We start from the raw sequence: 15,185 nt of genomic DNA on the forward strand, positions 1-15,185 counted from the left end.
AAGAGGGTAGTGCCTGTTCGTGAAGAGGAAGGAAAATAATGCATGGTTTCACAACCTTCAGTTTTTTTGTTTGTTTTTTTATTAAAATCTGAAATGTGTGGCATGCTTTTGCACTAGCGCCATTACCGACGTCCCTCACTGCAAATCTATTGCAACAACTTGTCTTCAGAATTCGCTTGATTAAAAAATTAAGCCCACATTTGCACAAGTCGAGCTCAGCAAAGCTACAGAACGTCACAGAACAACAGGAAAACCAAGAAGCATCACTGACAGATCAAGGATAAAATCATGGAAAAGTTTAAAGGAAGTTTGGGTTTTAAAGCGACATCTTTTTTTTAAAAAAACAGAATGAAAAAAAAAAAGGAAGGTTTTGTACAACTGCAAAACCTACAAGGTCAGATGACATGCTGTTGATGAACAGTGTCCTTCGCAGTTAGCCAGACGTTTGAACTGTCATTGGGGCTCGGGATGGCACACAGGTGGAGTTGGCGTGCCAGTAAAAAGGAGCTCTGATTGGCTGAGAGGGGCCTCAGAGCCCAGCAGCCCACTGGATCAGGCAGAAGGAGCCGTCTGGAACCCCCCCGCCCTCCAGTCTGCGTCCCTCGACCTCGAGCAGCTGTCTCTGATTTCTCCTCTCATTAACTCTACTTCATTGTGTGGCTTTTGGAGCGAAACCAAAGTCAGTACCCAGGGGCTGTAAAAAGGCTCCAAATAGTGAGGAAAAAGCCACATGAGATCAGAAAATGAAAACTGTTTTGAATTATTAAGGCATCAGATTTGTGTCTGCTCGTCGAAGCGATGCTGAACCCCACTGGAGGAGGGCGGGGGGTTAATTTATTATTTCTCGTTTACCACGTTGACAACGTTGGCACTTTGCTTTGCATAGGAGGTCTGACGTGATTTGCAATGTGTCAGGCAGTCAGTTTTTCATCGAATACAGTGTGAGGCAGGAGGGAAAGAAAACAGTGAACGGAGTCTTTAACACGTGTTCGTGTTGTCGGGAAAATACAATCTGCACTAGTTTGTCTGAGCGGGAGGGCGATGAAAAGAGTGATCAAGTGGCTGTGTCTTTATTTGAATGTCTGCCTGCTGATGTATGTTTATGTGAGGTTGCTGGTGACAAAACGAAATCTTGAGCTCATTAGAAAGTGACAAAGCATAAATGAAAGGGTCCAACAGAGAAAGGACCTGGAGGGGTGCAATGTTTCAAGTTAGCATGAGGGGAGATTAATATGTGGACAAATATTAAACACAGATCCCAACCATTAACAAGCCATCTTCATCTCAACTGAAGTCTTGTTTGGTAAAGTAGAGTGAAATGATATATTTATATATATATGTATATAAGATACTTTCACTGATATTGCCGAGAATTGCGCAAGCCAATTCAGGTTCTGTCATCCTCATTAGCATCACCATGTCTGTTGGCCAAACTGGTCGGAAATGTATTAATCCTTAGAGTATATTTTAATGTATTCATTCTGTAGCTTTTCAGCACCGCCATCGTTACATCGAGTTACACCAATCCTTTCCCCCCCTCACAGCTGTTGAATCGCTCTGGCTTCGTCTCGTGATGCTCCTTTTCTGTGTGGCATGTCTGCATGGCAGTTGTCACAAGGAAGGGGACTGAATCAAACTTATGATTTCCACTGTTTCAATCATTCTTAGGTCAGACTGTGACGGTTAAATGGACTAGAATCAGGAGTAGCAGCTTATTGATCCGACTGTTTCACTAGCATGTTATGCTAGTGAAAGAACATCCTGGTAGCCTATGTAGGCGAGTGATTGATTTCTAGCAGCTAAAACGTCAGTAAAGATACTTCTCAACGTTATTAAAAATGGTGGGGGGGGGGAAATACATTTTTCAACTTGTTCCCACACTAGGACACATGTTGTTTACCCTAGTTTTTACGGTGACTTTTTAAACAAACACTTTATTGCTTGTGGTTGTTTTTGTACTGCAGTATGATACAAAATTATCCCTAACTACAGCCTCGTCCGCTTAAGATTTAACATGTTTTGCATTTGAAAGCCTAAATGAGCTCTAAGTAATTTACTTGCACAGACGTTTATCGCACTTGCAGCTCTTAAAAATGTTTAACAGCCCCCCACATTAAACCCTGACCTTAAACTTCGGCTTTAAGTCAAACGAAACCTGCCATTTGAAAGCCTTTTCAGAAATCAGAAAACACACCAAAGCGGAGCGAAATTCCTTTTAGAGCTCGCCAGACCCACATCCGTGATTTGATTCTATGTTTTTACCATTACCTCCATCGTTCTTAGACACACAAAGCCACACAGGTCAGATGTAAAAACACGGAAAGCTCATTTCCGTGTTTTCGGGCCGAGCCAAAAGCGGACTCTAAATCATTTCGAGCCAGCCCAAAAATGTGTCTGTCTGGTGATAAAAATAATGAGCAGCATGCTCACATGTTTTAAACAGGAATAACCTGACCTTTCACAAACATGTAGATTTTTATTCGCACATGTGTGAGACAAAAGCAGAACATGCGAGATGTGAGAAGACAAAGTGGTATTTATTGTTTGGAGCATTTCCAAAAAAATAAGAAGAGAGACAGATGAAAGAAAAACACTCCTTAGATGCCTTAAAATAAATAATCACACACTGTGAACAGTCTCATACTGTGTCACATTGCAACCACAAACTTAGATTGAATGTTACATGATTGGCCAACACTGAGGAAAGCTTAGCTGAGAATTGGAAAAGTGAAGGATTTGTGCTTTTCAGCAGTTTTTTTTTAGTGGGAGTAGGACCTTTTTGAGTAGCCGATGCAGATGGGCACACTTTTTTTTTGTTTAGTTTTGTTTTTTTAGGAACAAATTTAAATGTTTTTGAACTGTGAAATGTCAGGGGCACCACAAAGCATTTGCCCATACCAGCGTTTAATTTAATAGTAGATGACCCCAAAAATATTCAGTGATTCTGTTTTTTCAAAAGCACATCAGGGCTCAGCCATTGAGGAAACTTGAAAAGAACAAGTTATCTGTATTCTGCTTTTGTCAGAATTTTCTAGGGAAATAAAAAAAAAAAAAAGAAACAATTAACCAGACAATTTCAGGGAATGGTTTGTTTTTCTTTGAACTGGCCAAACGTCTGGGGCAATAACTATGTTTCACATCTATATTGACGTTCAACTGTAATGCCACAAAACAATACGAGGATGCTTAAAGCCACAGCATTAATGTTTTGCTTCTTTTTTTTTCTTTAAGAAAAGTTTTGGTGGCCAATGTGTATTTTTGACTTAATGTTGTCTAGACTCATTAAATTTGTAACAAAGCTCATCCATGTGTTGGAATGGATAAGCCTGACTAAGATGGAGTTGTTTTCATGAGTGGGCAAAATATTTAGCTCCAAAAAACATGCAGCAGCATTTGCAGCAAAATGTGTAGAAAGCACCAACTCAATATTTGTAAAATATTTTAAAAACCACAAATCATTTTTCTATGGAAAGGGATTAGGGCCGCTAAAAAAAAAGGAATTCAGACTTAAAAGTTAAAATGCCACTAAACTGACAGCTTCTTCTTAAACACTGTATTTTAAATTCATTAAGTCAGAATTATTTTTGATTTTCTTCGGTGGCTCTTTCCTCTTCCACATTTTCCTTCTACTTTCCAATTGTAACTCTTTTTTTGGTCTAGTACAAAATTTAAATGAATACATTCATGTTTATGGTTGTATAGTAAAGTGAATAAAATATATATTAGAAGCATCAACCCTTTTTCAAGGGAGCGATACTGTTTACAAGAAAGTCAACTCAAGTAGAAAAAAAACTTTGATGGCAAAAAGCCAATCAATCAGCTTCTTCTAAAACATTGGATCGATAAGAACAAACCAATTGTCCTCATTTGTTCTGTCAGCCTTTAGTAATTTTTTTTTATTCTTTTTTTTTCAGGAGACAGGCAGATGGTCAGGTCGGAAAGCAATTTGTATGTCTCTGAGAATGTTTATCAAAAAACCATCCCTATTCCACGTGTCCGTTCCAATTTTCTGAGCTCCTTTCTCTCCCAGTTTAAACCATGAATCTGATCTGACAGAGTTCTTCCAGCTCGGTCTGTGTGAGAGAAAGATAGAAACATCAAACTAGACAAAGGACTATATGTTTCCCGCGGCTGAAATTAATTAGCAAAGAAGGACTGTCAAGACTTTGTGATGTGACTTTTTGAAGACTGTTTATGACCCATTGTTACAATAAGGAACAACAAAGAGAGAAGCATATGGGGGGGTGAAAAGAAAAATCCCTTTCTTGTCTGGCTCATTTGCATGAAACAGAAAGCTGCCAGATTCCTCTGGTGCCGCAACGCAACAAATCAAGCTACTTGTGACGAACAATTATTTTGTTATTATTATTATTGCTCAGGTTTCTCTGTGCTCAGCTTCAAAGAAGCTTTCAACTTGGAATTACTGCAGCTGAAAAACAAGTGGGAAGAAGACGATAAACACATTTCGAAGCCTCATTATGAGGCCCCGGGTTCTGAAGTGACCGCGTTTGGATGGCATGCGCTGTGATGCTGGTCATATTTGCGGTATGGGTGAACCAATGTCAGCCGCGAGTCTGTCCCCCGCTGTGCTGCGAACCTCTGGAGGAATCTTGTCCTGTATGTATGACAAGGAGAAAACAAGGAAGTTTTACTGTGGTCCAAAAAAAAAGTGAGAATATATATTACATTTATATATGGATACAATTGAGAGACCACTTCACTGAACCCCATTGAGAACTTCCTGGTTATTCCACCAAATATTGATTTCTGAACTCTTCCCGAGTTAAAAACATCAGTATTGTTGTTTCTAAATGAATATGAACTTGTTTTCTTTGCATTATTTGAGGTCTGAAAGCGCTGCATCTTTTTCATTATTTTGACCATTTCTCATTGTCTGCAAATAAATACTAAATTTTTCCTTGGAATTTTGGAGAAATGTCAGGAGTTCATAGAATAATAATAATAATTTTACTGTATATATATATATATAAACTTTATCTCTTAGGGTTACATTTGTATTATTAATATTTAACACCTTGGATGGAGAAGCTTGTCAACTAATAAGCGATTTCACCTTGGCGATCAATAAAGCATATTCCCTTCTATTCTATAACAGAATGGTGATGGAGGGGGAAGAGGAGGCAGTCTGTTGGTGCATTTTCAGGGTCGGACATGGTCCCCCTTAACCCCCCATTTGGGGCGCCACTGGGCGTCATTCGCTCAAGGACCGCCACTGCCTATGTACTGTATAAATAGAGCGTAAGCTGCTCTGCTGAGCCAACACGCTGAGAGCGCACATTGACAGGACGATTAATATTTTAGGCTTGCTACTAAATGAATAATAGAAGCGTTTGCATGTTTTTTCATGTATATATTTTCTACGACAGAACGAGGTTAGTTTCTCTAGGAGCAAAATGAAAGACCAGTAAAATAAAAAATAAAAGAAAACAGAGTTGGAGCGTTCCTTTTCCTTCCATCTTCTCGATCTCCCCCGCGATGAACCATCCAGCTCTGCCCAGGATCCCTTGATGGTGCGTTAACTTTGACCTTTTCTTCCACCGGGCGGTGGAAGCAGAACGCCGGCTAAATTCTCCCGGATTTGCCTGGACCTGGACGCGCGTTGCGTAACCCGCGAAGAAATGTTCTTTAACTGGGGTAGACGCGATGCAGCGACCCGTTTTTGCGGGATTGCATGCGCGTTGTAACCTCAGAAGGAACAAGGATGACGGTGGTTCACGTGCTGGGCAGAGGAGGGCAGAGCATGCTGGTGGCGCTCGGATGGCTTCTCTTAATCGGGACGCGCAGCGGAGCAGGTGAGGAGCGCCCGTGTGTTTGTTGCGCCGATGCTGTTCATCAGTTCCTTCTTTCCCAGGAGAGAAACAAAAAGCCATCACGCTGTAGTCATACAGCTTGCTGATAAATCGGACCTCTTTCCATTCAATGGAACCTGAGAAACCCTTGATGCTGTCACAGAGTGAGCAGCAGCAGTGATGTCATGGTCATTCAGATTAATAATTCATGGAGAACACGAAGAGGTTGACTTTGGGGTTTTTTTGTCCATGATATCAGCAGAGGAAACGTTCACGGGATTTTATGTAGAAGTTATATATAAATGTGAAGTATAAGGGCAGTTATGTTCACCCTGATTCAATACTGCAATTCTACAACCAATACTGCACGTCTTTTTCTTGTCTTGCCAATGAGTCTCAGTTGGTTTTCCCGCATGGAATTTGATTGAGCCGCTGCAACTCATGATGCTGCGATCTTAAACATTCACTTATGACTGCCCGTTTTGGGTTGGTGTCCTGCCGGACGTTGAACCTCTGGGCCAGTCATATGCATCATGTTGCAGGTTTGGCTCTACATTCAGCTCAGTCCAGAAGTTTAGCCATTAACCTGTGGAGTGTCCTTGTCATTGCTGAGGAAAAGTCTTCCTCTGCTGAAACAATATAGTCTTGCCTGGCCGCGGTCTTTCTGCATGAGGTCTTTCTGCATGTTCCCTTCCTGTGCATGCTTGGGTTCTCTCCAGGTACCAAAAGCATGAGTTAGGTTAATTGGTTTCTTCAAATTGTCCTTAGGTGTGAGTGTGTATGGTTTGTCTCTGTTACACTGTTTTGGGTGTACCCTGCCTCTTGCCCAATGATCTCTACTCCTGGGTACCAGAACCCCTCTACCCTGTAGGATAAAATGAATAATTGGATGGATGCTGCCAGCACCTAATTTCACTGAGGGAATGTTAGTCTACTGACACGCTAAGCATTTTGTGTGAATTCTATCAGCACCTTCTTCCACATGTACGCTGTGTTGATAGTGAGTAAGAGGTCAATATGACTTACCTTCAGCAATGGCTGTCATCTTGTACCTCTTTACTTTTTTTTTCTTCAGTTGCGCTGGGTTCTATTTACAGGGATTAGTGTAAAGGGGGCAAAAAACAAATGTTCAAAACACGTAGATACTTTTTGCAAAAGCATGTGGACAGTCATGCATCACTTTCTTCCAGTTTATGTGGTTTCTGTCGTTTTCCCGTTGCTTTTTGTTGGTCTGCCACATAAAATCCCTATTAAGTACTCTGAGGTTTGTGGTTATAACATGACGCAAGTGGAAAACCGCAACTGGTTCAAATACTTTTGCAAGGCATTGAATTGCCCAGTTTGTCTTTTCACCAACTCGTTCACACTCTGTTTGTTGCAGCTTCCAGATGTGTAAACCAAGCCTGCAGTCCACCCATCGGGAATCTGGCTAGCGGCCGGGCGCTTCCAACCTGGACAAACTGCTGTGCCAACCATTTCCAAAGTTTGTGTCCCCATCCTCCAGAGAACCCCCGCTCATGCCAAGAAGACACTCATCCTCCTTCTCTGATGACCGACGACCCGTTTTTGCATCCGGACACCTGGTGGGCATCGAGAGGAGGCGAGATGGAACAGGACGAGATCCGGTTGGATCTGGAGACAAAGTTCTGTCTGTCTCATGTAGTTTTGGTCTTCAGATCTCCCAGACCTGCTGCCATGGTCATTGAGCGCTCCGCTGATTTTGGAAAGACCTGGGAGGCTCTCAAGGTGTTTTCTCACAACTGCAGGGTGGAATTTAACTTGGACGATGACCTCAGAGGGCCGGGCTCGCTGTGCACGTCCCGGTATTCTAGTCCTCTCCCTTGTAGCGGTGGGGAGGTAAAGAAGTTTGCACAAAGATGTAAAGCATTTTCATAACACCCAACCAGTGCTATTTACCTCTCTCCTCCCCTCTCTACTAGGTAATCATACGTACTCTGGATCCAAGAAGTGGAAAAACCTTTGACCCCTACAGTCCAGAGGCCCTTGTCCGCCTTACCATCACAAATCTCCGCATCAGACTATTGAAAGCTCAGACTTGTCCTGCATCTGTGAACTCCTCTGCAACATGGACAAACCCCACAGCCACTTCAGAAAGCCCACCCTCAGCACCATTTGCCATTTCCACATTGCTGGCCAGAGGGACATGCCTGTGCCATGGGCATGCCGAATATTGCTTACCACATAAAATCAGTGAAGACAAAAGACAAGACAGTGACATGGTAAGTGGTGAGTCTTGCATTTGTGTCAGACGAGAAGCTAAGACATAAAAAAGTGTCTGATGGTTAATGTAATGTCTGTTCCTTTTGATGGATGTTAAATCTAACAGGAAAAGGTGATTCTTATGAATTAACTGACTTATGAAGATAAACTCATATATGGCTTTCTTATATGGCATGTTCTCTTTCTTCCTCATTTTAAAGAGTGGGCCTTTGTTACATTTAAACTCGTGGGAGACAGTAAAAATAATTTTTAAAAAAGATTTTCAAGTTTAGTCAATTGTGAAGAATAGCTTCTGCAATAACGGTACATTTACCTTTAAGGCTTTTCACAAAATTACCGAAGGAGCTGATAAATGCAAAGACAGATTATTTTTGATATTTTGTGCATTTTTGTTCTTTTTCTTGTGCTTGCTTTGTAGTGTACAGTTGGGTGTTTCCAAAAGTACCTGTTGATAAATGGCTCATCATTAACACTTTCAACTCTTGAACCTTAAACGTTTTTAAGATCAAGTGTGTGTAACAATTAACTAATGTTGGATAAAGAAACTGAGCAGCATCTCATCTAGGTATTTGGAAAGTGTCTCTGCGTCCATCACACTGATGGGGATCACTGTGAGAGGTGTGCCCCGCTGTATAACAATCGGCCCTGGAGGCCCGCCAATGGCAGCAGTGGTGAGCCGAACCCATGTCAGAGTAAGTGATCAATATTGGACTGTGTTATCTGACCATTTTAGTCTCAGAGTCCTGTGTTTCTGTCACTTCTCCGAGTTTTTGTTTATGACCAGTCAATTTCCCTCCTTGCCTCTCTACCACCTATGATGACCCCCCCACCCCTCTGTTTTTGAAGAGTGTGAGTGCCATGGCCATGCAGAGAGCTGTCACTTCTCTCTCCGGGCGTGGATCTCCACGGATGGAGTCAGCGGAGGTGTCTGTAACAACTGTCAGCATAACACTGAGGGCCGCAGGTGTCAGCGCTGCCGTCACGGTTACTATCGCCACCGGCCCATGCCCCTTAAGTCTCCCTACGCCTGCACACGTAAGAGTCTATTGATCACGAGTTAATAAGAATTTAGGGTTATAACATTATGACCTTGTAATCATGGTTTTACTGATTTAATGACCGTCCCCTCATTCATGGATGGATGGACGATTGGCTGGATAGATGGTTGGTTTGTTGGATTGACAGATTAATTTACAGATGGATTAATTTACGGGTGAAGTGGCTAAGACACTTCACCCACCTTGCCTGCCGGTGGGGCTGAGAGGGCCTGGTGGCGCCGGTGCATGGCAGCTTCACTTCTGTCAGTCTGCCCCAGGGCAGCTGTGGCTACTATCCAGTAGCTTGCCACCATCACAGTGTGAGTGTGGCAAGCTGACTGACTGTAGTGTGAAGTGCTTTGGGATCCTTTGGACTCAATAAAGCGCTGTACAAGTACAAAGTATTTACCATTTTATCATGGATGGTTTGTTGGATGAGTAGATGGCTGAATGGATGGATGTATTTAGAGATGGATGGTTTGTTGGATGAGTAGATGGCTGAATGGATGGATGTATTTAGAGATGGATGGTTTGTTGGATTAATGGATGTATTTACAGATGGATATATTGCTTGTTAGATTCACAGTTGGATGGATGGCTGGTTGGTTGGATGGATGAGTAATTGGATGAATGGTTAGTTGGATGTAAGGTTTGCTGGATGAGTGTATACAGTTGAATGGATAGATGGATGGTTTGGATGACTAGTTGGATGAATATGTGGCTTGTTAGTGTCACAGCTGGATGGATTGTTGGAGGCTCTCAATCTTAAATTAAAGTCAATCACAGCTTCATGATCACTCTGTTTCTGTTGGCAATGGGTCAAAATGAATGTGTATGAGATTGAAAGATTCTCCCTACTAACTTATTGAAAATCAATCAATTGAACTAGAATAAAACAGTAAGTAGTAAGTGTGCTAATCCTTTCTGTCTCTGTCCATGTTCTAGGCTGCTGGTGTGATCCCCGGGGTTCCTTGCCTACCCCACCTGGACAAGTGGCACCCTGGTGCGACCCTAGGAATGGCCAGTGCCAGTGTAAGCCTGGCGTAGGGGGCATGAGCTGCAGCCACTGCCGCCCCGGCTACTGGGGCTTCGGAGGGGATGGCTGCACGCCCTGTGTCTGTCCAAACAGCTGCGATCCAACTACAGGACTCTGTTTGAACCGGTAGACTTCTAAAGTCATTTTAAAAAATTAAGTTGCAATTTGAAAGAAATCTGACTGTAGATTGATCCAACAATGAATAAAAACATAAATACTGTCACATACATTTGCTGTCAGCACTTTGACTTGACACTTAGTAGAACCACCTTTTCCTGTGTCTATGTCTGCAAGTCTTAAAGGGTAAATCTCGACCAACGTTTGAATAGAACGCATCAGTAAAAAGAAACAAAGCAAATCTTGGGAGAAATTCTCAATTGGATTAAAGTCTGGGCTTTGACTGGGACTCTAAGACATGGGCAGTGCTTGTGGTTCAAAGTTTAAACCATTCGACTGTAACTGGCTGTCCAGCTAAAAGTTTACCCTTCCCTCTAAAATCTTTCAAGTTCCCCCTCTCAATAAGTCTTTTGAGGGCAGGTTTTTATGCTGATTGGTTCAGTGGGCAAAAAATATATTTCCACTTTTACAGCTACCCAAATAATCACATACTAAACGTGCCTATTGGTGGAAAAATCCCAGATGTGGACGACATGTTCATAGCTGAGGAAGAATGGTCGAAGGAGCTTGCAGTGTCTGCTCTACACCATACAGGTGATGTTTGTTTGCACTGTCGAGAATAGTTTTGGAACAATAAAAGCAGAGCATAACGTACTGTCCTTACACAGGGAAATGCAGGTGTAAGGAGAAAAGTCTGAGAAGCGTCTCTGACCTCTGCAAGACCAAACATGACTACGGTGAGAAAAGAACTGCTTATGATTGAAATGGCTTCAAACAACCCTTTTGACCTTCTTCCTTCGCCGTTCATGACAGTGATGAAGGCGAGCGTGCTGTCGGCGCACGACAAGGGCAGCCACGCAGAGGTACGGGTCAAAGTCCGTAAGGTGATTCGATCGGGTCGGGTGGCGCTGCACTTGGGGACCGCCAGCGTGTTCCCTCTGCCCTGGACCCATCGGGGCTGCACCTGCCCCGTCCTCAACCCAGGTAAGCACGTCGCAAAAACTGTGATGGATCAAGCTTCAGTAAAGTCAATAAGTAATCTGTGTTTTTTAAAACGCAGCCCTAAGAGATTTTACTTTTACACCGTTTCCCCCTTTAGGTGTGAAATACTTGCTTGCTGGCCCAGAGGAGCCGGGAACGGGTCGTTTGTTGGTCACCATGCAGAGCGTAGCGGTTCCGTGGACGCCTCGACTAGCTTTGCTTTTATCAGAGGCGCTGAGGAAAGGATGTCTACAATACAAACAGGCAGAGCAAAATTTAGAGGACATAACTTGACGTGAAAGTGGACTACTCAGCAAAAGAAACTTTAAAAGTCTGAAAGTGACTGAAAAAACCCCCCAAGACTCAAACTCAAAGACAGATGAGTTCACAAATGGCCTTGGAAGAGTTTTCCTTTGAAAGATTCATATTGTGTCATGTTACAACCACAAACCTTAATGGATTTTATTGGATGTGTATATATTTGACCAAACTAATGTATTATTGTTTAATTGAAGGAAAATGGTGTTCATCTTTCTTTCGCAGAACGTCAGAAGAGCATCATGCATTCAGCACCGCAGCCTCAACACTTTGCAGTCCTTCCTTACAGTTACTTTGCTTTTCGGCGTTTCTTTACCAGCTTCGCACATCTAGGCTGGAAAGGGAAAGAATCATCTAGACAGAATTTATGTAAACTTGAAAAGTTTATTTTTCTTTGTTCATGAATTTGTTTATGGGCTCCTGGTGTAAATGTTAGGTCTTCAGATCTCATTCAATCCACACCTTTCATTTATTTGTCAGCTTTCTCTTGTCGACCAATAAAAACATATTTATTCCATAAAACGTAAGGATATTGTTCCTCGTCTTCAACAGAACAGAAGTCAGAGAAAAAAAGATAACTAGATGACCAGTTGAAGACAGAATCTTTTTTGCTACAAACAGAGACACCCTGAAAACTTGATGGTGACTTCAACAACCACTTTATGACTATTTTTGTTTGTTTTGACAGCAAGAATATCAATGACAACATTAATTTGTTGTGCGGAGATTTCTACTGGACAAAGAGCACAGTGACAAACAGAACACGTTTCTTTCATTTTTCCCTCTGTTTTGGTCTCAAGTGATAAAAAGGGAATTGATATTACACATCAATAATATCTTGAGAAAAAAAATCAAGCTATTATAGCTTAAACTAATGTCAGTTTGGATTTTAACCAATTTTCTTTAGCTTACATTAACAGACTGACACTGAAAAAGGCTCTTCTGTCATTCACAAGAAGCAGCGATATAAACTGCTGTTGCATATCATGTAATACAAGTCCAACAGCTCAAGTCCCTGCTAACAACATGAGGGTAACCTTTCATCATTTAGAGGTTAGAAGACAAATCACTTTTATAGAAAATATATACAGTCCTCTGCTGTTGTTCCACGAAAAACCTTTAAAGACATTTTGCTCAAGAAGAGTCACTCTGCGATGGTCTGACTGGCTCTAGCTAGCCGTCTGCAGCCGACACGCTGTCTGGTGAAGCTACTGAAGAAGAGTCATTCTCAGACAATAAGACAGAGCCGTCGGCAGCAGGAGAACCGCCCGATTCAGCTGAGGGAGGGTTTTCTTTGTCTTCCTCCTGCGGATAGAGGTCGGGGTACCTCTGCATGCACTCCTGCATGCTGCGGAACTGCTCGAGGCACTCGGAGCCTTTCACCTCCTCCTGGCTGTAGTGGAAGCATGAAAAGGCCTCCTTGAACTGAGAGCCGCAGGGCCCGCTGGCCATGCCGCCCAGGCAGGGGCAGTTCCAGTTTATTTCTCCATTGGGCAGAATCAGGCCTTCACAAACAAGACGTTGACACGGGTCAGTTTGGCTCGACTTAAAGTAATACAAGCATCATTCCTTAGCAACACCCTCTAACTGATTTAAAAAAAAAAATAAAAATTTGCTTCCAAAAAATATTAAAACAGTTGACAAATATTTGAGCCTACATAGAGTACATACTTGACTTATCCAAGGAAAGTTTTACTTGTAAAATAAGTAATTTTTTTATTATTATTATTTACTTGTTCACAGTCATGCTGACAAGCTTTCGAAATGTGTATTTGATATGCAAGTTTCTTTCAAATTATTAGAAAAAAAAATTGCAAAATTTTAACATGGGTGGTTACAAACATGATTACCACTTAGAAATTAAAACTCTAAATGCAGTTTGGACATCAGAACCCATCTGCTTTAATCAGACAGACATGCTTAAATGCCAGAAGAATGCAAGTATGATAATACTTTTTCCTGCAGAATACTCACCCTGCTCCTCATAAGGGTCATCAGGGTCATCTGCTATGAGCTCGGCATTGCTGGGAGTCTCGTGGTCTTCTTTGGTCACGAAGATGATCCGGTCCTTACCTTAAGTAAGAATGAAAAGTCAGCCACAATGACAGTGAATGTGGTTTGCTTGCCAGGTTTTCCGTATTACAAAAGCAGAAGTATAACTGTAGCTGCTGTTTCACTGAAAAATGGACAGACAGCGCCCTCTGGTGTCCACACTGATTCAAAGGATTGCCGCGACTTGTTAAACAGCACTGCAGACAATTTATCCTCTTTGTCTGTTATGGCGGTACTCAGGGTGTAATTCACTTAAGCTCTACAGTTAATTTCCGGTCCAATTTTACAACTAGAGAAGGTTTCCTTCCTAAGCCGGCTATCTACAGCTCGAGGCTGCGGGAAGTTCTCGCTGTTTCTAGACGTTAGCTTAGCATGCAGCATGTTTGCCCCTTACCTTGCCCCGAAATGGACCGAAACATGACACTGAAGAACATTTAAATTACCTTCCTGCTTGCAGTACGACATGTCTGCTTGTACTCTTGTCCGTGGACCTTCGTCCCTCTCGATAAAAGACGACCGAGGCGAGAGGCACCGAGAAACAACTGAGATTTCATTTGACAGAATAGCAGGTGTCACCCGGAGTTCTGTGACCGGCGGGGTTGACTCCGCCCCCGCGCCGCCTGCCTGCACGGTGACCTGTCCGTGTTCGCGCACAAAAATGACGTCACACAAGTCGATTTTGTCAGTTGATTCCAAAATTTCAGCAGGCTTTCACTTATATTGGGAAAATGTCTTATTTGGATTTCAACAAAATGGAGGAATGAGTGTAAAGAGTCTCCTTATCAATTTACTAATTATTAAGGCTAAATTTCACCTACATAAATGCACATTTTTGAAGAAAAAACCAAATCTTTTAGTTTTTTTGATCGAACTTAAACATTATTTATCAACAATTCAGTCCTCCACTAATCAAAAAGCAGAATCAACAATACGGGCTTGTAATCAACTTGGAATTTTGGATTATCTTTTATGTTAATGCACTGTGACATCTGGCACACGTATCACAATTTGTGCTATTTCCTTTATACATATTTATATTTATTGTCGTTTTCTTATCTTCTTGCTTTATTTTATGCTCCCCCTGGTAAATTATTGTTATCTTCCTGAGATTTGTTCACAGTACATTTGTATTGTTGTTTATTACAATAAATAAAGTTTAAAAAAAAAACAAAAAAAAAACATTTCGGGATAAAATTGCTGAATTTTCAGTTTAATATTGTTTTATTATTATTAACTGAACTTTCAACCTTTTGCCACGTTGCAACCGTAAGATCTCAGCTTTTGACTGAGATCTTACGTGATAGCCCAACAGGTGTGTGTGTGTGTAATTTGGATTCAAACTGAACGTTTTGGGCTTCATGCAAAATTATCCTTGGGGAGAAAATCTAACATTGCGCAAAACACTGAACACATCATTCCCATGGTGAAACACGGAGGCAGTAGCATCTGTGCCAGAAGAGTGTAACAGGTTACATTTGGTTATTTTAAAAAAAAAATAATAATAAATACTTTGACTAGTTTTACTTTTGAGTAATATTTTAAAGTTACACTACCCTCAGTTGAGTAAAATTTCTGGCAGCCCTATCTGCCTTG

At 41.8% G+C, this 15,185-nt stretch overlaps 2 protein-coding genes across 2 annotated transcripts; one reads left to right on the plus strand and one right to left on the minus strand.

Moving 5' to 3' along the window:
* Nucleotides 1-5,040: 5,040 nt before the first annotated feature.
* Nucleotides 5,041-12,674, plus strand: LOC114136188 (netrin-4). The gene is made up of 10 exons (XM_028004028.1): nt 5,041-5,813; nt 7,192-7,667; nt 7,751-8,050; nt 8,617-8,743; nt 8,898-9,086; nt 10,034-10,250; nt 10,714-10,835; nt 10,910-10,978; nt 11,055-11,225; nt 11,341-12,674. Exons 1-10 carry the CDS (start codon nt 5,693-5,695, stop codon nt 11,514-11,516), a joined length of 1,968 nt encoding a protein of 655 aa, XP_027859829.1. The 5' UTR covers nt 5,041-5,692; the 3' UTR covers nt 11,517-12,674.
* Nucleotides 11,908-14,216, minus strand: chchd4a (coiled-coil-helix-coiled-coil-helix domain containing 4a). The gene is made up of 3 exons (XM_028004029.1): nt 14,036-14,216; nt 13,515-13,613; nt 11,908-13,045 (listed from the first exon to the last, which is right to left on the minus strand). The coding sequence occupies exons 1-3, from the start codon at nt 14,055-14,057 to the stop codon at nt 12,714-12,716; spliced, it is 453 nt and encodes a 150-aa protein (XP_027859830.1). The 5' UTR covers nt 14,058-14,216; the 3' UTR covers nt 11,908-12,713.
* Between the last annotated feature and the right edge of the window lie 969 nt (nt 14,217-15,185).

The sequence above is a fragment of the Xiphophorus couchianus genome, chromosome 20 (assembly GCF_001444195.1).
Source record: "Xiphophorus couchianus chromosome 20, X_couchianus-1.0, whole genome shotgun sequence".
Classification (NCBI taxonomy): Eukaryota; Metazoa; Chordata; class Actinopteri; order Cyprinodontiformes; family Poeciliidae; genus Xiphophorus; species Xiphophorus couchianus.

Coding starts and splice junctions, on each gene's coding strand:
- LOC114136188 (XM_028004028.1), top strand. CDS start 5,693: ATGCGCGTTGTAACCTCAGAAGGAACAAGGATGACGGTGGTTCACGTG. Junction 8,744..8,897: donor TGAGCCGAACCCATGTCAGA/GTAAGTGATCAA, acceptor CTGTTTTTGAAG/AGTGTGAGTGCCATGGCCAT. Junction 10,836..10,909: donor GTCTGCTCTACACCATACAG/GTGATGTTTGTT, acceptor GTCCTTACACAG/GGAAATGCAGGTGTAAGGAG.
- chchd4a (XM_028004029.1), bottom strand. CDS start 14,057: ATGTCGTACTGCAAGCAGGAAG. Junction 13,614..14,035: donor GTCGTACTGCAAGCAGGAAG/GTAATTTAAATG, acceptor TTCTTACTTAAG/GTAAGGACCGGATCATCTTC. Junction 13,046..13,514: donor TGACCCTTATGAGGAGCAGG/GTGAGTATTCTG, acceptor TTGTTTGTGAAG/GCCTGATTCTGCCCAATGGA.